Genomic DNA, 24,362 nt, shown 5'->3' on the forward strand with positions numbered 1-24,362 from the left:
TCTCAAAGGGATTCCCTAGACCCCAAAGATTGGATACATTGAGCACAGTTAGAACCCTTTATACTTTTCCTTTGTAACCCCTTACTATAATCATAATCATTGAACTGTTTGTTAATTTGTTGTTTTAACATCCACCTCCCCCATGAGACTGTAAACTCATTGAATAAGGTAGTGTTCCACCTTATTCCTTGTCTCACTCAACACCAACCAGGGTAAGCACCTAGTCACTACTAAAGAATGAATGAAGAAAGGAATAAATGATAATAAATAGATCTTGTAAGCTTTGAATACTATTCAAGATGGAAGGTACTAGCAATCTATTTAATAAGCATCTACTCCCTCCAAGACATGACATGAAAAGTATGTCTAGTTTCATATAATCTTAACAGAAAATGCTATGACTTAAATATATTGTTATCCCAATGCTGTGAATGAAGAAATAAGGCTTAGAAAGGTCAGATGCCTTCTCCAAAACAATATTACCATACTAGAATCAATATTTGCTCATGTTTTGTACCTACTATAGAACAACACAATGTGCTAAAATGAAAATTAACCCAAAATCTGGTCTCTGGTTTCAAGTTTCACTCTGAGTTGACTGTGAAATGGTGGATGAAAGTGTTAGGCCTGGCTGTCGGTGCTGAGAGCTGAACTGTAATAGGTCTGTCTGGTTAAGCTTTGAAAACCTTGCAAGCTTAAATGACTATAATAATTAGAACATTGTATTTTGAGACAAAAAAAATGAGTGTTTATTTTCTCTAAAAGACAATTAGAGAGCACACCCTCAGGTTTTACAATCTAACTACAAAGGTATGCACTCCTCAGTAAAATAGCAAAATAATTAATGGTAAATCCCTGACTTACACGAAGTTCACTTTCCACAAACTCAAAAAAAATGAAATGCCTCAAGCATGATTTTAATCTAATCTTGATATTTAACCTCACTTTATTCAGATTGATATCAGCTTTTTAAATAGCTAATTTAAAATTCAAAGCACATGCATATGATTTCCTTCTATTAAGATTTTTCTTGTTAATAAAACTTTGTCCCTTCTACGTTTTATTTCAGAAACTGAAAAACTAAATTACTTTACCTTGTAGTTTTTAATTAGGAACCTATCCTAACAAATGTGGAACATACTGCACATTGAAGGAGAATTTCTTTGACAGTTAATATAATTCTAATCAGTGAATTATTAGGACAAAAAGGATTTACAAAACTGGTATGTTCTTTGTGGTATCAAGCTTAAAGATATCTTTAAATAATAAGGTATTTGTACTCTTTATAACCAAAAATGTTTTTTTAAGTAAACTTAAATTTAAATATACTGTGGTGGATTATTCTATAATGAAGCTTTACAATAGATCTTCTTCTAAGGTCCAGAATATTATCTAGTATAACAGGGCAAGACAGTGCAGAGGTTCCTCCATCTTGTATTCTTGTTGAGGTCATTCCAGGTTTAACTAGAATCTGATCTCCTTGATGGAGAACCCCATGGGAAATGACCCAAGGTCAGGATGCCCTTGTTAACTTGTCTCAGTTTGTGTTAAACTGCCTGTTTGTACAGAACCCCCTCCAGCTAACTGCTTGTCTTAGCTTCTATTAAAACTGCTTGCTTCAAACTGCTTACTTCTGTGAAGCCCCCCTGCAGCTGCCAATTGAGATGCCAGGACATGGTTTCTACCTTTAAAAGTCCCATGTTCTGAATACTCAGGGCCACACCTAGATACCACCCCCAACACTTGGGTGTGGTCCCAGCCAGCTGAAATAAAAACTTTCAATTGGCTGTAAACTGTGTCTGAGTGGTCATCTCTGATGGGTTACCCATATCACTAGATTTCTGAGATTTAAGATGACAGCATTTCAGTTTTAGCTGTATCTTTAATAATCACTTCATGTTCATCACTAAGTGAAATACTCCTTTAAGGACACAGTGCTCTCAAGAAGTGAATGGGAAGTCGGGGGGGGGGGGTCACTTTAACTAGGAACAGGGAGGGATGTTAATATACAAGGGAGAGGAAGGGAGGAGAGATAGTAACACTAACGATATTTGAAAAAGCCACTTAGGAACATTATTTTAAAAGCATACTTTAAAACATAGTTGTGTGTGTGTGTGTGTGTGTGTGTGTGTGTGTGTGTGTGTGTGTGTGTGTAGAGCTTAAATGAAGTTGCACCACTTGAGGTGATAATACTCAAAACATGAGCCAGAGACTGTCTTAACAAAATACCAAGTACCAGGCATAAGAAACCTTCTTTCGAGTCATCAGTTACAGGAGAGTCCAAGAGACCCCAGAACAATATAATCTATTGCCACTGCCCTAGATTGCCTCCCAGAAAGCGAAGGTAGAGGCTTCTTACTGAAAACACCACAGTCATTTCAGATACAGAACTTGGAGGATTCAAGCTAGAACTCACTTGAAAGCTTCCTTCCTGATGACTAGGTCTCATGGTATTGGAAGGTGCTGTGAAAGCTTTCCATAGAGAAAAGTAACCAATAGTGCTATGAACCATAATGATTAGCCTGGCAAGATATCCCCAACAGTAAAGTAGTAGTAGATACTTTAGGGATAACCTACAGCTTTCTAACTGCATTTAAAGTTCATTCAATAGGAGTGAATTCATGCCTGGTACTGTAAACCTAGCCAGCCACCTAGAGGAGAAGTACTACTATCACTTGCCTAAACTAATAAAATTTCCAAGTTGTATTCTGATAATACTTATCCTTATACCAGGAGATAAGTGTGTCTCTCATTCATCATCAAAGAAGCTTATTTCTGTAACAGGTAGAGACTATTAGAGACCCACAGCTGGGTGAAGATGCAGAGAATGAATGACCATGAGGTGCTAGCCCAAACTGATCAATCTATATGTAACACATCCCCTACACCTAACTAAGACTCAGGAAACATTATGTGGGGTGAGGCATTGCAAGAGCACAGGACCAGGTTGCCTTGCTGCTAGACAATGTCTTCTAGACATTATGATGAGGCTACACCAAGGAATTTTCAACAATATGGTTGCATAGAAAGGACCTGCATAGTGGCAACAACCAATGGCATGCCACTGTGGATGGGGGATGTTTGACTAGGTCCCATCCCTAGATAAAGAGCTACAGGCGCTCGGTGACTGCTGAGAGGGAGAATCAGTTGTTGTTGTTTTGTTTGTTTGTTTGTTTGTTTGTTTGTTTTTTAATATTTATTTATTTATTTGTTAGTTCTACAGTGCTCTGCCTACATGCATGCTTACAGACCAGAAGAGGGCACCAGATCTCATTATGGATAGTTGTGAGCCACCATGTGGTTGCTGGGAATTGAACTCAGGACCTCAGGAAGAACAGCCAGTGCTCTTAACCGCTGAGCCATCTCTCCAGCCCCAAGAATCAGTTTTTTACATGGTCATGCTCCCTGGTGGGTTATCTAATCCCAAGCATCAGCCCTAAACACATGCCATACTAAATAGATGCAGTAGGTTTTGTATGTGTATGCATGTGTACCTGTGTATGTGTGCATGTTATATATGTATGTGTGGATATATGTAACTATAATTGAAGAAATCATGAATTTGAATGGAAGTGGATGTGTGCCATGGTAGGAGTTGGAGAAGGAAGGAGGTATGAAAATAATATAAATATAGTACTCACATATAAAATTCTCAAAATAATAAATTTAAATGAAAAAGTTCAAAGTATAAGTATACATAGTTTATCAACTATGTTGATTTTTTTTTATATTATGCCTGGAACTTTGTCAATGTGATTGCTAAACTCCCCACCCCCAATTCTTGTTTCACTCTTGTATTGCATCCATAATTTTGGTGAAATTAAGTCATTGTCTCCTGTTTACCAAACTAGGCTTGAGAGGCAGGCACACAGAATACAAAATAAATGGTCTTTCACACAAAAGAATTTTAACTGGTTAGAAGGAAACTGAATTTAGATGAAGAATGTGAGAAGGTGTTTTTGAAAAGAAAGATAAACTTCTAACTGGACAGTTCTCAGGGCAAGGAAGAGCCGCAAATAAGGGTACAGATCTTCCATATGCCCATACTATATCCCACAGAGCCTCTCCATACACTGCAACCACCACTTCAGGGAAACCAACACTAAGAACAATAATTCATCTAGAATGTGTTCTACTTGATCATCAAAAACACAAGTGGTATCTGTAATGTACTTTACAAGTAGCATAGAATTTGAGTATAGTTTTCTTTCTCTATTCAACCTGAAAAACTGGCTATGTTCTATTGATTCAAATGGATATTTATAAGTGAATAGAAAAATACAGATGCACACATATAATGTCTATTTGATAGTAGGAAGTTTTGCATATCACCCAACAGGCATGAGATTGTCCTGAAAGCCCTGCTGACATTCAGGGCCTCACCACTCAGGCCAAGTGTTAACCTTCACATCCTCCTCCTTGATTTGCACATAAAACACCAGTGGGTCTTTTTATTTTTAATTCTAATCATAGTTAGAACTATCTGAGTTTTTTAATCCAGCTTCCCTTTGTACTCAGTATGATGAATTCATTTTCCTTAGCAAAAATGTATTAGATGCCCACTCTATGTCAAGATGTCAAAAGCAGGCCACCACTGACTTTGCATCTGCCGGAGCACAGACTACTGGGAATAGTATAGAGATGTGGAAAGGTGAACTTCCAGCAAGTTCTTTGGTGAGGGAAATTATCACCCTGAGGAAGACCCAGAGACATGACTGAAGAAGTAAAGACTAAGACATAAAGACAAAGGTCACCCTAGGGATGATGTGCAGCAGTGCCTTGGGGAGAATTGGGAGCACCAGGGTTTGAAGAGAACAGCAAACAAAGATGTGAGATGGAAGGGAATGTCAAGGCAGTGTCTACAAGTGATCAGGGCTGAGAGCAGTTGGGCAGCCATTGGGGAGCCAGAGTGAAGTAACATAAAGGAGACAGCGCACTTTCCTTCCTGTGAGACCTCTGGTGGCGTTCTGGAGAAGGATGCTGCAAACACTGGAACAGTCACAAGAGACCCTAGGGTGACTGTGTACTCACCATTTTTGAGAAGTACTACGTACACATTTTTTAAAAAGATAATAAAAGTATTTTTTCCTTTTAGGGAAACAATTTAAATAAAATTATTTTAAGAGAATACCAGGGCTGCATAAATAAGTTTGGGAAGTGTAATATAAGGAATGCCAGCTACTTCTCAGCTGCTAAACCTCCCTTATGATCCTTTGTTCTCTTGCTTTATCAGAAACATCCTATGGATTCTGTGCATCTGACACACTATTTTCATTTTGAATAGGTGTTGATTCCAATCCTATGACATCTAAACTGTACTTTGAGAAGTATTGTAACATGATCTTTGTTACTTCACCCATTAATGGATTGACTTTCTCTAACAAACAGACCAGTTCATCAACAGAGGTGGAGGCAGCATCCGGAACAGTAAAAGTCAAGATGTTTGCCATATTGCTTTCGGGTCCAGGGTCCTTGGACCACCTCCACTCTCTGGCAGACGTAATAACATGAGGCTCTCCAGTGAGGTGGGTGAAATGTTTGAAGAGCTCACTCAGGCAAGGGCAGGGGGTGGTAATGTGTAGGCTGTGGGAAGGAAGGAGAGAAAAGCTGACTATTTGTGTACCCAAAGTAGGTTTATGTAAATTTGCAACAGGAATTTTGGATCATAAAGACTTCAAAATTGTTTCTCTTCTGTCATATCAACGTAATTAAAGTTTTTGAGTAGTCTTTTCATTAAACATGTTACTTACAAGCAAATATATATGAACATATTTTGCCTTCTCTGTCAAGAGAAGTGTTGGATGTAGACCAGTACCCATACAATGCACACATTCTCAAATGGTCTGCTTTTTGTTTTAACTTCCTTCAGGTCTTTGACATGCAGGATGTTTCTCACTCCTCTCTGTCTGTTGCAGGCAGGTGTCGCTCACAGTACATTTAATGTTTTGTCTAGGAGGTCTTCTTGTCTGCTGTTCCATCTCAGGTTACGCTTCTCCTTCAATTTCAGTCTTCTTTAATTTCTCTTCCTCTCACGTTTTAGCTGAAGTTACTCTGGTTTTTGCTCACTTATTTGTCTGAGTTTTTTCGTGTATAGATTTTATAGAAATTAAATATAATTCCTTATTTTTAAACATATATATTAATTCCTTTTCCTTACAGACAGTAAGATCCATTGGGTACAAAAATAGCCAATCGTGCCAACAGCCTACAGCAGAGAAGCATGTTAACACTGCACAAGGTTCAGCCTTGCTGATACCTGAGCCTGAGCAGCAAGGAGAGAAAGGAAATATCCATCAAGTGAAGCAGACAGTGCCTATTCCAGGTAAGCAACAGTCATGTAGAAAGGAAGAGCCAGTGGAAAATAGTGAGAGTTGTTCTTACTGAAATAATCAAGCAGTATTCAAGACAGGACTATATCCAGAAAAGGGCTGTTTAATACTGAAGTGGGTGGTGAGTATTGAAATTATTTTGTCTTCTCTGTTCTGTTGTTTATTCTGGTATTTCAAATAGCCAGTGTCCTGGTTTTGCTTTCTGATAAAGATGCCAAAGTAAAATAGCATCAGATTATCATTATATTTTGGAAACTCCATGTTTATTTTAAGTTTTCTTACTATCATTTCAGTTTCTGTTTGCAGAACCTTTATTTCCTGTGCTCTTTATTTTCTGTCATTGATATAAAAAGACAGCTCTGTAGGAAGACTTTTGTCTCATTTCAGATTGAGAGCGCAAGTCTAGGAGAGAAGTAAAGTGATTTGTAGCCTGTGTTTATTTGAAAAATGGAGAACAGAACCTGACTTTGAGTTGTTTTATAACTTTCTTCCCTTCTTGGTCTGACTTCAGTGAATAAGGAAAGGAAGAATTAATTTTACTTGAGTTAGAAGTGAATGATAACCACTACAGACAATCTTATCCACTGGGGATAGCAAATGGCGAGAGAAAATGAATAGCATAGACATGTAGTCCCAGTTCCTCCAGTGGCTGTCTCTGTAGCCTGGTGCCTGGTTCCAAGGTCTTCACCATTGGTGTTAGTATTCTGAGCAGCCCCTTGGGGGCCCGCCCAGAGTCCTGAGGTCATCTTATATAAAGTCCCCTCTAAGCAAAACCTCTCAGCTTTGTGCTCTCCTCTCTCTCCCTCTCTCTCCCCCCTCTCCCTCTCTCTTCCTCTCTCTCCCTCTCTCTCCCTCTCTCTCCCTCCCTTTCTGTCCCTCTCTCTCCTCTCCCTCTCTCTCCCTCTCCTTCCTTCTCCCTCCCTCTCCCTCTCTCTCTCTCTTCCCCCCTCTCTCTCCCTCTCTCCCCCTCTACTCCTCTCCCCCTCTCCCCCTCTGTTCCCCTCCCTTTCTCCTTCCCACATGGATGCCATTTCTGTCATGTGAGTAGCTTTCTGCCACACAGCCATCCACCTTGCCCACAAGGCATGTCTCACCCTCTGCGGGGCACCTTGCTACAAACCTGCTAAGGCCTCTCCTGCCATTTCACAATGTTACTCTTGGAACCTCAGTTTCCTTCTCTATAAAACAAGTCAAGCATTGCACCAATGGGAGGTACCTCAAGAGGTTGTTGAAGGAGCCAATGACAAAAACCAGTTAAGTGTATAATACTGCTCTAAGATATGAAGTATTTAGTGAATATTAGCTGCTACTCTGATTATTATTTAAATATCAAATTATACTTCAGAATTCTTCTCCAGGTTTGATCTCAGCTCACTAGACATCTTTAGAAAACTCCTTATTCTGCTACACTTCCTCTCTATAGGAAAAGGATTTTTCTGTCAACTTCATTTTTTTATACTTTTTAATATAACATATTGTATAAATAACATCAATCACACTTCCTGTAGCCCTCTATTCTTTGGATGAAATTCATCACTCATACAGAAATTCCAGTGTTGAAATATGAATTAACACCTATTTTTGTTAAGGACTAAGTTGTGTCTTTTATAAAGCCTCAAATTATGTCAAAATGATACATGAATATTCTCATTATAATGATAAATATATTTACTGTATTATTTGAATGAATATAGTACTTTCTATTCTGGCTTTTGTTCTCTGGTATGGAAATTTATCAACCAGTCTACCTATTCTGATCTTTCTCAACAACATCAGCAGGTCAGAGCAACAACAGGAGAGCTCGCTTGAAAAGCACCAGCGGAGAAAACACAGAGGCACACTGTGGTATGACACTCTCCAATACTATCCCAGAACTGCGTATATTCAGGGCAGTGGGATCTCTCTGTTGTAAATTTCAAAGGATTATGAGCCAATTCATTTAAAATATAAATGTCTGTTCTGTGGGGATTATGGAAATCAAATTTTCTTCAAAAGTATTGCTCTAGAGTCTTCCCTACCAGAGACAGACTAGACTCAGTAGACAGGAGTGCAGAAGTGCCGGGCTCCTCCCTTTACAGGGCTGAAGAAAGCTTAAATTACTACTGCTGTTGTCCCAAAAAGGGACCCAAATGTGATAGAGGAAATTCCTCCCTGAATCTCTCCCCAAATGGAAGTTTATTATCATTTTCAGATTTAATTTATGTCTTTTCTTTTAAAGCAGGCTCTTTCAGAACTCATGTTACACTGCTGTGTCTCCCTTGGGAGTCTTTGCAGAGGATATGATGTAGTTTCAAATACAAACCCTTTCATACTTAAACATTAAGTAAATGTAAGAGGCTGTAGTGGCTATCCCTTTAAAGATGGGACTTGAGGCATGTCTATGTACATTTTTCAATGTATATATTCGTCTATCCCTTTAAAGATGGGACTTGAGGCATGGCTATGTACATTTTTCAATGTATATATTCATCTATCTTGAATCCAGCCCAAGGGCATCAGGAATAGATTGTTAGCACAATTTCCCAAAATGTTAAGATTCAATCTTCCTGGTTTTACATTGTTATTATCAAGGGCAGGTAGAAATACTACTTCTGTGGTAACACCCACATCCATTTTCTGAGGAGGATGAAGAAAAGAGCTTGTTTTAAAAGAATTACAATTTAATTTTTTTTATAAAATCTATAAAAAATATAAGATGCCTTTAAAATTGTTTGTGAATTCTTTTTATTACATACTGTATAATTTAAATCTAAAATGTCCTTGTGCAAATATCAAAGCATTTTAAGGTAAAGCTCTACAAAACCCAACAAAATTCATCTTAAAACATTCAACTATTTTAAAAAAAAAATGCACATGAACTGTAATAATACCTCTCATTTGCTTTTAAATAATTAAATAAAAATACACAAAATTAATACCAGCCTTCAAAAACAACTTTCTACAAATATCAATAGAATAATGCAGTGGAAATATCTCTTCCAATAAAGGTAGTTCCTGGGAAAATAACAAGAATGAAGAGGAAGTGACCGTCACCCTCAACAGCATCATTCAGCCAAGGACAGAGCCAATAAGTTGCAGCACTCCAGAACCTCAGGCTCCTGACCAACCAGGTTAGTACCCTTAGTATTCACAAAGTGTTACTGGAAATGTTGGGGAGTCCTACCACTGTTGTCGCCTGTTCCCAGGAAAATTTGGGTCCCCTGTTGAGGTTCATAGTTTTTGTTAATAAATAATTTGAGAATGGGCTCAAGTGGAAAGTTGGAAACAGTTTTATTAGAGTTTGAAAGAAAAACCCCAGGCAGACAAACTGAAAATCTCAGCAGCTTCTCAGTGGAGAGGAATAAAAAAGAGAAGGAAAAAAGCCTTGATGTTTGAGTTATGCCACCATGGAGGTCGGCTAAGTGGTAGACAAGCAGCCTCGTAGTGTTAGGGAGTAGGAATTCTGGGAAGGAAAAGTACAGTACCTCCTTAAATGGTTAATTATTCCACCTCTTTGTGGTTTAAGGTAGACTCATCTCCCTAGGGGTGTGTGGTCCTTCCTTCCTGAGAGTTGATCCCTTAGCCAGATGACTCACCTGCCCATGCATAACTCTTTTATATTATGGGTAGTTTAGAATGCCAGGCCTCCAACCAGGCCAGAGAAATAGCTTTCCCTAATTAGTCTTCACAGAGCTCTTGATTTAAGCTCCTGTAACCCAAATATTTCAAACTCAGTCATTTCAAAAAATGATGATACAATCATTTGCTGAAATTTATCATAGTTTGTAAATCTCCCTTTTTACCTTCAATTATACCCCAGTTCTCCCATTCAAAAGTAAACTTTAAAACTTGAAAGCTTTGCCCTAACACCGAGCCCTTCCACAAGCCCATCATCTGTTGCTGTATTTCCCATCTTCTCCATCAATGGAGATCACTGAGCCCATCAACATATCTTGCCTAGCAGGTGTTTGCTACTTTTACAAAGGCAAATTGTTTTTGAGCAAGGGAAAAAGGAAAATAAATGAAAATTGTTTGTAGTTTGTCAGTCTTATTTATGCAGTGTTGAAACCTTCATTAAAATGTTAGGTGCAATTAGTGTCTCTAGCATAAATCTGACTGTGTAGAAAAACTAATTAGATGTTTAGGTGATCATTCTTGCATTTATCTTGTTTGCTGCAATATTGTGATTACATGGTAATTTACATATTTCTCTAAGAAAACACACCAAATTATTCATTACAATTGATATGGAAATACTTGAGGTAAAAGTACAGATCTCCAGAAAGCTGGTGGCAATGAGGTATTTAGTATACCGTGGTGTAAACCACCCTCTACTTTGACTTTTTGGCAGTTAATAATGTTTGGCAAGTAGGTCATGAGAAATTGTCTAACTGAATAGTGAAGATTCCAAGAATCCTTTCTGTTCCCCAGCTTTACACATACATGTACATAAAATAACACACTGGCTTTTATAACCACTTTCAGCCTTTAGGCTTGCCCATGAAAGTTTTATAAAACACCAGGTGTATATGTATATAGAATGGGCATACAAATCAAACATCTGTGATAATAAAATTTTAGAAGAAATTTATTTTCCAATAATTGTTCAATATGTAGATATAAGTGTATTATAATTTTACCATTTACTAAAGTGGAAAGGAAATTAAAATGCTAATGAGATGGATGGGGCCAAATATATATTTTAAGACATGGAGTGTCATCAGCATTTTTCAGAGGTTATTGATACTTTGCATTTATAATTGTCAATGCTGAAAGTGCTACTTCACATAAATACATGATGTGTATAAGGAGAACAGACAAAGGGCTGACCATATTTAGGACAACATGGTCCTTATTTGGGAGAAAACCTGCAAAGGGGTCCCTAGTGAAAGACTCACATCCTGACTACAGGGTGGGTGGTTACAGGGCAGACCAAGGAAAGGAGAAGGAGACTGAAGTGTTTCCTTTCTTAGCCTGCAGTTAGCCACTGCTGCTGGTAGCTGGGAGGTAGGATGTCCAGTAGGACGAAGAATGCTAAGCCACTAACAGACATCTCTTATGGTCAGTTGTTTCTGGGATCAGTAGGTCCGGGAAACAAGAATCTAAAAACCAAGTTGGAACCAAGTTATTTTAGTTCTGGGAATTGTGGTTTAACCACAATGGATGCCCTTTACAAATGGCATGGTCACAGCTAACAGCATGAAAGAGCTGTTTCATAAATTATTGGAAACTTTGTCTCAATCCTGAGCCACATTTCATTCAGTGATTTGTTGTTGTTGTTGTTGTTGTTGTTGTTGTTGTTGTTAAACTCAAGCCAGCAACTCAAACCGTAATTTTTTTTTAAATTAAACATTCTGAGGCCAGACATGGTGACACATGTCTGTAGAATTACTAGCCCTCCAGAGTCAGAAGTAGATGGATCTCTGTGTGATAGAGTTCAACCTGGTCTACACAGTGAGTTAAAAGGGGGGCCTCGGGGGAGGGCAGCACACCTTTAATCCCAGCACTTGAGGCAGAGGTAGGTGGATCCCTGTGAGGTCAAGGCCAGCCTGGTCTACAGAGTGAATTCCAGGACAGTCAGGGCTACACAGAGAACCCTTGTCTCAAAAAAAAAAAAAATATTTAAAAAATAAAAGAAACAAAGGGAGAAAAAAAAAAGCTTTAACACAATACAATCCAAAAAAATACCAACCTAATACTATGCTGAGGAATGACAGTAGAAAATTGAAATCTCTATTTACATGATTAGGCTATCATTTGTCTATAAGAACAGGAAACTAGCTGGGCAGTGATGGTTCAAACCTCTAGTCCCAGTACTCAAGAGGCAGAGGCAGGCAGATCTCTGTGAGTTCAAGGCCAGCCTGGTCTACAGACCTAGTTCTAGGACAGCCAGGGCTACACAGAGAAGACCTGTCTCTAAAAACAAACAAACAAAAACCCAGAAAACTTGGTATGCCTGGTAAAAATACTACAGTTTATAGCAGTCTGGAATCCAGGTATTTCAGACAGTATTTGTTTTAATTGTGGTGTGACTATGGTGTGATGGTGTGTGCAGCACATGTAGTATGTCTTCAGCTTTGGGTTGCAATAAAGTCACATCGTGCAACATGGGTGAGTACCAGCAAACACTCCTGGGATTCATTGTGTGTTATATTTTTAATTAGTTTGTGACTTTTGCCTTTTCAAATCTTTTTACTGTTAACCAAAATTTTTGCAAACCCAAAGTAATTTATGCAGCCCAGGGTTGAAGACACTATTTCAGATTAACACTAGGTTTACAAAGTCCCACTATGTGCCTAGCCCCATGCAGAAGGGTTTGCTGCCCCAAATAGGAGCATCCAGTCAACTTGTTCATTTCAGCTGCCCACACTGACTCAGACCACCTGTACTACTGGCAGGTGTGAGATAAAGTAGCTTCAGGCTGCTCTTGCCAAGGACCTGAAAATACAAGTCCAGCTCTGCCATATTTCATCAACCCCTTTACCTCCCAGTCATTTTGTGTAGCAAGTCCATGGTGAGTGACTCATGAGTGCAGTCTTAAACACTTTCCATTTGGGCCATCAGTGTCATTTTGGAAGAGGTCTCTGGGTCACATGTGTCACGGTGTAGGCTTTGCACTTGGCAAATCTTACATGTCCTGCAGTTACTTTCCTTGTGGTCATAGCTGTAATAGATTAAGCGTCCAGCATAAATTACTCCGTCCACATAAGGGCTGTGCAGAACAGGTGCAAGCCTCCACACTGAAACAATTCAGGGAGAAAAAGTGCATTCAAAGAAAAGGACTCTCTCCTGCTGTCTTCCTAAAGAAAGGAAGCAAAGACTACTTTTAACTACATTTCCTATAGGCATTGTCATCTCACATTGACTAGATCATAGTTATAAAACCTACTTCAGTGTGGTATAAACGATGGAAGGTTTTTTAAACATTTGATAAAAATTGCTCTCATTAGTAACATGCAGAATTTTAAAGAAAACAAATAATAAAAAATTATATCAAAACTTACTAAAATTAAATATAAAATTGTATTTCACCCTTCAGAAACCACCACTCAGATTAACAGTATTTCTGTGGATTTAGAGTTGCTTGCAATGTCTGCTCAGTTTAGTCTGTGAATTATTTCAATCAGCAAGAGGCCGAGAAATAGACTGTCCATCATCCTTCCATGGTTTCCTTGATTCATAACCCACACAATGACCAGATGGTCTGTTTTTAAAAGTTTGTTACATGCTGTACTGTCTTCCTGAGGTAAAAAGGGAGGTATTAGTAACTCAAATCCTTTTAAATTTGGACAACTTCCCTCACTGGATGTCAAATTAATGAGGCTGTGCTATAAAGAACTTGCTTCAAGACAGGTGATAATTATTTCAGACTTAAAAATTTCCTGGCCAGGGTTTCAACTCAAATGGAGAAGAAGTGTAAATGAGTTGCCTGTGGCTCTGGGCACTGTTCTGTGAGTAACTGTTTAGCAAGACACAAGATGATAGAGAAAATGCCTCCCCTGGCTTCTCCTTATTTGAAAAACCTCTGTTTCAAAAGAAATGTTACCCTAACCACCTAAACGAACATTTAATGGAACAAAACTCTTACTGTTACCATCTTTCCCCAATGTCAGATGAGTGGATATTTCCTGAAAGTGCTGCTCTGACTTCTGACCCGGCATGTGGCAGTCCATCGTCGCTCCTAGGTGGGGACTCATGCATTGCTTCACACCTTCGGCTAGAAACCAGCAAGGACCATGAACTTGACCAGGCAGAGGAAACCCAAATGGCTTCCAAGGACATTTTCACCTTTTCATCTAGACCAAGATCAGCACCTCATGGGAAGAGTCATGATATGTCCCCAAAGGGGTATCCATTTATTCTGGACCCAAGAGAGGACAACAGTGTGACAAGGAGAGACACCCATTTGGAAGATGATTTTTATGGTACTGACAGCAGTGAAGAGGTACGCGGCTTGATAAGTAAAATAGGCTTGAAGCACAGTGTCCCATTCGTGCCAATAAGCATTAAAACAAGTTGGAATGAAAGAGTGGGAATCAATTGCTATTTTTAAAAATGCAGCAGATTGCTATGTCAGTCAACAGTTCCATCGGGTTGCTATGGGAACTCAAAATTTCTGTATTTTTTTATTATTAACAAAAATAATTAGCAAATTTCATGTTTAATTATGGAAGCCAATTTTTAGTTGTTTATGTTTTTCATTTTAATCTTTACCTCACAGAATTAGAAATAATTTATAGTTGAGTACATGATAGCAAGACCACTGAAAAGCTGACAGCTCAGTGATCAGGGTCTCTGGGGAGGCTGTGCTGTGGTTGCTAAGCATTCAGCAATGACACTTTTTTGGCTCCTTCCTCCCCTGCCATCTTTTCACCTTAGACCTATTAGGACTCATTATTTTCCATATGGTCCCAGAATTTGAAGATTCGTGCCAATTAAAGTTCAGATAATGAATCATGAATTAGTACTGGGACTCTCCTTACAGGTGTTTGTCTGGAATTATTTAGAATATAAAATATTATAAGTTAGTAAACTGATAAAAAATTTTATTATACACTTGTTGGAACTCAAACTGAATATGCCTTAGAAATATTTGTTTAAAAACTAATTACTACAACTTTATCTCTATGTGAAGTGAATCTAGGGAGTATGTAATTCATCTCTGTGTGTGCATGTCCGTATGTAGCTTGTGTATGTTGGAGGCACTTGTGTACAATGTGGAGGTCTTGGTGTCATTTCCACCACTTTTTTCTCTCTGAAGTCTGTTACTGCCCTGGCGCTCACTACGTAGGTTATGCTGGAAGGCCTCTCCAGGCCTTCCTATTATCTACCTCGTCCAGCATTTTATGCGAGTTCTAGGGATCAAATTTGAGTCTCCCTGCTTGTCAGGTGAGCACTGTACCCATATCCCCGGCCTTAAATTTATCTTTATTCTTGGGTTTGTTTTTGTTTTATTTCATTTTATTTTATTTTTTAAGACAGTGTTTCTCTTTGTAACAATCCTGCTGTCCTGGAACTCTCTTTGTAGACCAGGCTGGCCTCAAACTCAGAGAGATCCACCTGCCTCTGCCTCCCTAGTGCTGGGATTAAAGGTATGCACCACCATGCCCAGCTCTTTTATCTTTATTCTTAACAATGTGTTGAAGAAACATTTTAGAAGCACCATAGTCAAGTTAAAAATTAAGAAGTACAAATAATATGATATAGAAATAATTAGAAAAACTCATGTATGCTTACAAAGTTTCTGAAATTACTATAACTGAGTTAGAATGCCCTGTGCACAGTGCATTGTAGATGAGGTCCACACCTCTATGTGCAGAGCCAGCCAAGAATATGGAGGTATTGCTTAGAGCTTTCACAGTAACTATGAGGCTTACATCTTCTAATGAATTTTGTATATGTAGGATCCTTTTTATACAATATCCTGCCTTCGGCATGTGCTGAAGTAATACATGATGCTAAACACAATGCATTTCATGCCACCATATTAAATATTGGATATTTAAATATTAGACACACCTATGTCTTTTACCCCTAAAGCATTAAGCTGTAAAAATTATAAATAAACTTTTGCCCTTGCCATCTACTAGAGTTTCCATCCCATGTCATCACTTCTAAGGTATTATTTGGCCAAACTGTTCAATTTATACTCACCATTCCATACTTACAAGGGATAGGCTTATGTCTTTCCAAGGAGCACACAGCACCATCTTTCTTCTCTAACCCAAAAGACTTACTTTACTAGTGCAAATTTCCTGACAGATGAGAAAGAGCAGTTCTCTGGGAAACAATGAAAGCATGTCAGAAGGAACTTAGCTCTTCTGTCTGACACATAAGCCTCAAGAAATCAAGTTTTGTGAGGAAATGAAGACTTTCAGTTCTACAGGCTTGAACTTGATACCATTTCATGTGCTTTCTTTTCCTACTATCTCTTCTACTTTTGATGCCCTTCAATTTTTATTATAAAAAATGTATTTAGTGATAACTATATCAAATGGAAAATGAATTCATCATGCGTTCTCCCCAAACTCTGACTACATAGCAGTCTGCTCACCCTGTGTCATGCCTGTCTATGTGACCAGTAGCATATGGCTGGAGTCTGTGGTGGGACAATCTCAATGCTAACACCTGCATGGTTTACTGTTAATCAGAGCCTCCTAAGAGTGCCAACAGAGAAGGGACAGAAGCCTTGCCATATTATAGAGGCAGAGACACTAATAAGATACAACCCAAGATATTAAAATATTTTTTTAAAAAAGCCGTACTACATTCACTTACATAATGTAATTACAAAGTTGATTTCCTTTCTTGTTTGGATGTTTGCTGCGGAGGGTGTCATATACTTTCTTGCTGGATAACTTCTCTTATTTATTGATTTATAAGCCATGGGAAATTGAATTATATATTTTAGTATTTATTTTGTATACATCTCCAAGTTTGAAGAAAGATTAGTTGAGATAATTGAAACATCCTTAATATTAGTTACATTATTTTAGAATGATACATTCTTAGAATAACATAATTACAGTTAAGGAAAACATTAATATTTTATTGTAAAAATAGGTGATAATTATATTATTTATTATACTTGAAACTTATACTCAGTAATTAAAAGACTTTCTATCATGCTTGACACATGAGTGATATTTAAAGAGAAACTAGTTTAAATTCAGTGACATATAAACCAGGTAGAATCAAATTATGATGTTATGAGGTTATGATAGAAGAAAAGTACACATTCTGTAGTAAAGACTACTCCAAATAAAATTCCAGTGATATATTGTCTTTATAATTTAAGGTGATATTACCTTAATTAATTAATTCACATCTGAGATCACAGTGTGAGCCTCAAAAGTATGAATTTTTAAAATATTCTCTTGTACTCCCTGCTTGGTGTGTGTTTTATTCCCCATGCTGTCATATATACTAATAGTTGAACACCAGATAATTTTGAAGTTGTGCCTTTTATTTGAAAAGCACGTTACAGAAATATATTTCATGACAAGCTATAAAATTGAAGCTACCATGTAAAATGAATTGTCTTAGGAAAGCTGTTAAAACAGGGCTTTGCATACTGTCGTATCATCTAAAAGAAGCCATTCAGGGTTTTGTCATTATTCCCAACATGGCTAGTAGATGCACTTGGTTTGCAAGTTGAATGAGCTATAAATTAATGTTTTATTATTCCCTTAATTTTATCTAGAGCTGTAGTACTGTCACTTTCCACCACCCCAGCTAAGGCTATATATAGCACATACTGAAGGAGATTGTTTCGAAGCTCATCCTCTACAACAATTCAGATTGGAACATTTGGTCCCCAAAATATCCATCTGGGACATAAATTATATAGACTGACTACCTGTCACATGCAGATTAGGTGGGAAAGCTTCTATAGTTTCTTTCCATCCAATGTATAGAACAATGCAAGGAACAATTGGGTAGACAACAATGTTAAATACCTGCATTTCTTCCTTCCTGGTATTGTTACTTTTTTAAAAAAAATACCTTTGGGTCAGGTTTCTTATTAGTGAGCTCTTATAACTTAACTCAACCCATTTCTATTAATCTATATGTGGCCACATGGCCATGGTGTTATCAGTATGCTGGCATCTTATTGCTCCTTGGGTGGCAGGCTGGCATCTCCCAGACTTGACCCTTCTTCATCTCATTTTTAATTTGAATGTACCACCTAACTAGTTATCTTGCCCTGCTATAAGCCATTGCAGCTTTATTTAACAACCAATCAGAGAAACAAATATTCATAGCATACAGAAAGATCCCACAGCACTTCCTCTTTTCTGTCTAATCAAAAAGGAAGGTTTTAACTTTAATATAGTAAAATTACTTATAATAGAAGAGTTACCAAGAATTATAGTTATAATATCTAATCTATTTGTATTTGGCAAAATTAAAGAAAACATTCTATCATCTATTCTATATTTGTGAGTCTAAAGTTTCATATCTAATTTATTTTTATCATAATCAAGGAAAATTATAATTATAACTAACTAGTCTTCAACTACATCAGAGACCCCAGAAGGATATATTATTACCTAAGTAAACAGGAAGTGCATTGCAAGCAACTTCCATAAGTCTAGGAATGACAGAGACATTTGGCTGCTTAGACAGTCATCCAAAGTTCCTCTGTAACATTGGGTCATCTGTCTTCAGCCTATAGGCCTAGGTCTCTGGCAGAGCTTTCAGTGAAGCAGGAAATTTTAAGGAGTGTTCTGCCCATTCTGGCAAAGCTCATCAGTCACTTCTACCCGTGTCCTGTAGAATGTCTGGCAGTTTCTTCTATGAAGCAGAAACCTGAAGAACCATCTCTCCTTGCAAAGCTCAGTGGTTACCTTCCTGGGGTCCTGCATGTCCAGTTTATATAACATACAGTCAAGCGGTAGAGGCAAGAGCACTTTTTCCCCAGTGGCTAACTTTTGCCACAAAGAAAGCAGTTTTTTGATGCCCATCATCCTCTTTGAAGTAATTGGTGCTGCCAGGAGTAGACGTGTCTCATTGTCTAAAAAAGTCTAAGTTCTTAAAACACCTTAAATGTCATATTCTGTAGGTCTTTGAAGTATTTAAAGATTACCTATCCATCTGAAATATATCTTTGCATATCTATAAAACCTAATTAATATGACTATAAGTTTGTCTGTTATAGATGACTATTAATTTGTATTTTAACTATACATTTTTAAATAAGCTGCATAAACATAATACCTTAAACAAGAGTAGAAATATACATACAGTATAACAAAATTAACTTTAAATTTGTATCAATAAACTGAAATCTATACCAATGTATAATATTTTGAGATTAACTGTTGTTTTTTGGATTAAAGTAGATTCAGTAATGTACCCTTTTATCCTATCATTTCTATATCATACAATTCTATATCATTTCTCCTTTATTCTTTTAGAAAGAGATTGACTATGACCAATAACAATTTGTAACCAACCCCTTAAACAAAGACAAACATTCAGAATCCATTTTGGGGAATGTGGGCATAGTTTTTTTTGTTTTTTTTTTTTTTTTGGCTACTTCCTGTTAATTGGAGGCACTGTTAATCTTATGGTGATCCTGAGAAAATTCAAGATAATAATCAAGTTCTGGGAAGAACGGCTATAACCTTTGTTGATAGATATCATCTGTCAAGGTTCAGGAGGTCTCATCCTAATCTGATATCATCTGATCCATCTTAATCTGGAACAAATCCACAGCCTCTTGCTTCCTGTGGAAACAAAATCAGAGCCTCCTTTCCAAAGCAACATATCCTTAGACCCAAATTTTGAAATCAAGGTGCCTTTAAAATATACATATTGGTTAAACTCAGCACCCTTTATGATCTAATGTCTCTCTCCAGTTGAAAATCCCCAAAACAGCGTAATCCAGACTCTTTGTGTAATTTCCATCTTTACATGGCTTAACTTTTATATTACTTTTACTGTCTCTTTAAAGACTTTATTTTTTAAAACTATTTTTATGTAACTGCATATATTCCTTTTCCTCTCTCTTCCAAGCCTACATATATTTTTACACATATTGTATACGGTTTAGAGTTATAGTCTATCTGAATTTGTCTTATTGTGAATCTATAAGCCTGCTCTGACCAGGAGAGATTTTTAAACTGCTAAGCTATGTGGCTAGGACCAATGTGGCAGCCTTGGCTGCTGATTCTGCCCACCTCAGCTTCCCAAAGTGGCGGAGGTAAGCCTATCACCAACTCCAGGAAGCAGTGGATCTATGCCTTCAACAAGCAACGTGCAGCCCAGAAACCTTTTTTTTTTTTTTTTTTTCTGTACTAGCAAGGCTAAATACACTATGCAGTGTGCTGCAGGGCTTGGAGACACCTCTGTGTACCGCAGCTGGAATCCACCATGCTATAGGTCAAGCCCACACGACAAGAACCCACCACTATACTGTAGCTCAAGCCCATATAACGCAGCTTCTCTTTATCATGTCTTGCCTGAGAGCCATAACAAGGAAGCTAGTTTTAGCTTTGTTTTAGAATCTTTTTTTAAAAGCTTCCTCGGGTTTTGGGTGTGAAATTCTTGCTACCATGTCTGGGTGCCAAAAGGTAGCCAAAAGTTTCTCCAGTCCTGCCCGGCACCATAGTCGGGATGAATCTCTCCCACTCACATCCCACAGCCGCTTGGTCCCAAGTAAAAACAGGCTTATGTTGTTTACAAACTGACCCCTAGGTCAGACTTCTTCTTGCCCAGCTTATAACTTACTCTTATAACTTAACTCAGCCCATTTCTGTTATGCTGTGTGTCACCACATGTCTGTGGCATTACTGGTCTGCTGGCATCTAGTTGCTCCTCGGGCAGCGGGCTGGCGTATTGTTGCTTTTAAGGTATTTTTTACATTCAGTAATTTAGCTATTTCACTTCGTGCTTTCTCCTAATAGAATGCATTGCTGGATTATAAATTATTCACCTCTGCACTCCTTTGATTAGCTCTTTCACACATCTGTATATATATATAAATGGAAAGTATCTTTGATCCAAATATGACATTTTATGTTTCTATATAGTCTTTGAAAACTTTTAAATGTCAGTATATGTATTAGGAAAATGGAAGTACTTTTTTAATATATTGCCTCACATTTTATTCCTGTATTTTATAAGTTACAATGTAATGTACTCTCCAGAATGACCTGCCAGACAAATCTATTGTTTATTCTATGTGTATAATCCTTTTGGCCTGTTCATATCAGCATGTCTTTATTGTTACCCACTGAGGCACTTAAGAAAAAGCCACAGGCCTCTTGGTCCCTTCTAGACTGCGTTGTTGTACAGGGGTGGCGAAGGCATAAATTAATTCTCTGCTTAAAACCTAACATTCTGCCATTTTTAGTGAAAGCTACATGTCTTTGAGATCAATGTTTGGTTTCAGGCGGGACTTTCTGTAAGAACTCTTTAGTATCAAATCTACCTCATTGGAATATGTGATTTGTTTTAAACAATTACAGGAAGCTTATTACTTCTTCAAATGTTCATATGCTTATACTTTCCTGTCCCAGTTAGTCATTGCCTCATAGGAGAATTACAGTACTGTCACAGAGATAATTTGCTCACCCAGTGTCAGACATAGTGAAGGCTGGTGTGTGCTGGTGCGTGCTAAGAGCTTCTAGGCCTTCCTTTCAGTTTGTTTACAAACGAGTAAAATGAAGGATAAGACACTGTTATCACTTTTCTTTGTCATCCACAGAGAACTATATTATTACTTTGATAGTTTCCTGTGATAGCCAAGAAGTAGAAATCCTTTTTTGGAGATGGTTGTTATGAAGACATTTAAGATACATTATAATTGCCAGTCTTGTTTCATAAAAGAAGAAAATAAGTTTTCATTTTTTGTAACTATCTAGTTATAATTTGTCCAGATAATCTGCTCTTTCCTCAACAATGTAAGTATTATTTATACTGTCTCAGCTGTTTGCCAGCCCTCTTGTCTAGCTGAAATAGTTGTCAATTTAGCACATTTTAAATGCTGGCCAAAATGAAAACTTCCACTCACCAGATTGCAATTCAAGATTGCCATCACAGGTGAGCTTGGAATATTGCAGATATGTTTTATTACAGAATTTTTAAAAATGTTATAGACTTATTTTCTTTGGGCAAATACAATCATCCATTTTTATAAAGCTAGACTGAGTTCTGTCCTGACTCATTCAACATGAAAGTTGTGATTCAAAGAGCCTGGGTCCCATCTGCTCTAAGTCAGTGGACCTCAAGAGTCATTAAAATTATCTTCTCAAAATTACAGCTCAGCAAGAGCCATCCATTCTGTGCATCCAGAAATGATTGTCCAAATGCCCATCTGCACACCCTTCTAAGAAATGTAGCTCAATAAAGGAAGTGTGGGTTCCTTGGGGAAATCATCCTCTTCAGCATACATATGCTGTACTACAGTTAATCAGGCACACTCTATTGATGTTCCTGGCACTGTGATTTGATTGAATATCTAACAAACAAACGTTTCTTTACCCAAATACAAGTGGTTCAAGAGCTTTGTGCTTTTTTAAATATATATATTACGTTAAATCAAAAGCATTGTGTGTTGTTCTTCCGAGAAACAGATGAGCAAAGGACTAGGAAGTGAAAATGGTAGATGACCTCTTTGCTGCTCTGACAAAGGACATTCAACTGCTGTGTGAGTTTTCAGTAGCTCAATGATCAACCAAAGGGAGAATGTGGTTGTTCAGTTCATTCTTAGGAAGCTAACTTCTCATGCATGTAGCAAATGCATAGAGCTTACACAGAAGTTAACTCAAGCAGGTTGAGCACAAATCATTACATATGTGAAATCAATGAACAACATCTATACCTTATAAAAAAAAAAAAGGCAGAAGCATTACTGAAGAACAGAACAGTGTGCTCTCAGTGCCCCTGCCCCCTTCCCCAAGTGAAGACCATTGAATTTTCCTCTAAATGAGAAGCTGAACCAGGTCACATCAAAATATTAACTAAATTTAATCTTATATATCATCTTGTCCTTCTCAATCATCTTAATTCCCTTTCTGAATCTGGTATAAGCTACAATTAATGGTCTAGTGACAGCCAATGGGAACATATCTATGGTTCCTTGTGCAGATCCCACACTTACTTGTCCTTTCCACATTAGCATTAAAATATACTCACTGGGGTATACATCTTCCTCTTGGCTGATATCCAAACCAGGATATAACTTAAGAAAAATGTGAGCTGAATGCCTAGATACATGCTTGTAAGTGATTTCATGTATATCAATTCTGCTTATGCCAAACAAAGAGGAAGGTGTGCCTGAAGTAACTACTGGAAACCAAAAAAGGCTGTACTTGGATGTACTGTGGATAGAGAAACAGATTTCCTAACAAGTGAATTCATTTGTTCAGGGCCTCATAAATAAATCTGGGTTTGAGTCATTTTTTAATTCAAGCTCTAGAAGGATCTTCTTCACTGCCTCTTACATTATGAATAGTATTGCTTTGGCTACTGTCCTTTCTCTGCCATTACATGTTTTAAATTTCATTTATTTAACTGAATATAAAACCTGTACAGATTAATGGTGTGCAATGTGATGTTTCAATACATAAATATCTTATTATTTAAGTCAGGTTAAGCATATCTTCTCCAATTTATTTATTCATGGCAGACTCTTTAAATCCTTATCCCTAGGTTTCTGGGGTATTCAGTGCATCATTGATGTTCATAATTACCCTATGGTTCTGTGCCCTGCCCAGTTGTCTTGTGACCATTTCTTTCTGTGGGAAGCAGTTGGGATTAGCAGACAGTGGTGCTGTCAAGCTTGGTCCTAAGCCTCTGCCAGTAACGGCTTGCTGATCTGTAGTAAAGAATGACGGTGATGGCCGAGGGTCCATTTCTCAGGGGCATGTCTTGCTGGTACTCACCAGGCCTAATTTGTGTTTATGCTAGTTTTATGAACATTTTACAAATAACAGAGGGACTTATCAGAGTCCCGCCGATGGTAAAGAAAGGGCAGTGACACTGTGGCTATCTCTGTCCATGCCTTAGTCCCAGGAAACCATGCTTCTTCTGTAAACCACTTATTGAACATGCTTCTTCCCAACACTGAGCACTGTGAGGATGCTCACATTGTTGAAGAATGTGTCTTTGGATAGAAAACTAGAAAGAGTGCCAAAGACACTGGAGCAATGCCCAGTCTCCTCAATTACTAGTGAGTGAGTGGTGGTAACACTTCATAAAGATACAAAAAGGATCTGTTTAGTCTAGTATAAAAGAAGCGGAATAGAAATGTCAGCAAACACCTCCTGGGTTAGTTCTAAGAGAGCCCTGGTGGATTCAACATAGCCAGACACCCAACCTCTTTCCCTCCTTTGTTCCTTCCTTCCTTCTTCCCTTCCTCCCTCCCTCCCTTCCTTCCTTCTCCCCTTCTTTCCTTCCTTCTTCCCTTCCTTCCTTCCTTTTCCCCTTCCTCCCTTCCTTCTTCCTTTCCTTCATTCCTTCCCTTCCTTCCTTCCTTCTCTCCTTCCTTCCTTCCTAAAAATTTGGTCTGGCTGCTATATAGTGTTATCTTTTCTCCAAACACAA

The 24,362-nt window shown here is 37.9% G+C and overlaps 2 protein-coding genes across 26 annotated transcripts in view; one reads left to right on the forward strand and one right to left on the reverse strand.

Annotated features, from left to right (window-relative positions):
• The window catches only part of Cfap20dc (CFAP20 domain containing), a 291,110-nt gene that overhangs the window by 136,452 nt on the left and 130,296 nt on the right, over window positions 1-24,362 (forward strand). For 16 of the 23 annotated variants that reach the window (XM_076544540.1, XM_076544522.1, XM_076544524.1 and 13 more), the window contains 5 exons: window positions 5,389-5,525; window positions 6,160-6,322; window positions 8,106-8,174; window positions 9,317-9,439; window positions 13,922-14,253. In XM_076544540.1, coding sequence (XP_076400655.1) covers window positions 5,389-5,525; window positions 6,160-6,322; window positions 8,106-8,174; window positions 9,317-9,439; window positions 13,922-14,253 — 824 coding nt within the window. The remainder of the gene's footprint in view (window positions 1-5,388; window positions 5,526-6,159; window positions 6,323-8,105; window positions 8,175-9,316; window positions 9,440-13,921; window positions 14,254-24,362) is intronic. The other 7 variants (XM_076544523.1, XM_076544539.1, XM_076544525.1 and 4 more) reach the window with 2 other exon arrangements.
• The window catches only part of LOC143267276 (uncharacterized), a 125,551-nt gene that overhangs the window by 86,759 nt on the left and 14,430 nt on the right, over window positions 1-24,362 (reverse strand). The gene's annotated exons all lie outside the window — the stretch shown is intronic.

The sequence above is a fragment of the Peromyscus maniculatus genome, chromosome 9 (genome assembly GCF_049852395.1).
Source record: "Peromyscus maniculatus bairdii isolate BWxNUB_F1_BW_parent chromosome 9, HU_Pman_BW_mat_3.1, whole genome shotgun sequence".
Lineage (NCBI taxonomy): Eukaryota > Metazoa > Chordata > Mammalia > Rodentia > Cricetidae > Peromyscus > Peromyscus maniculatus.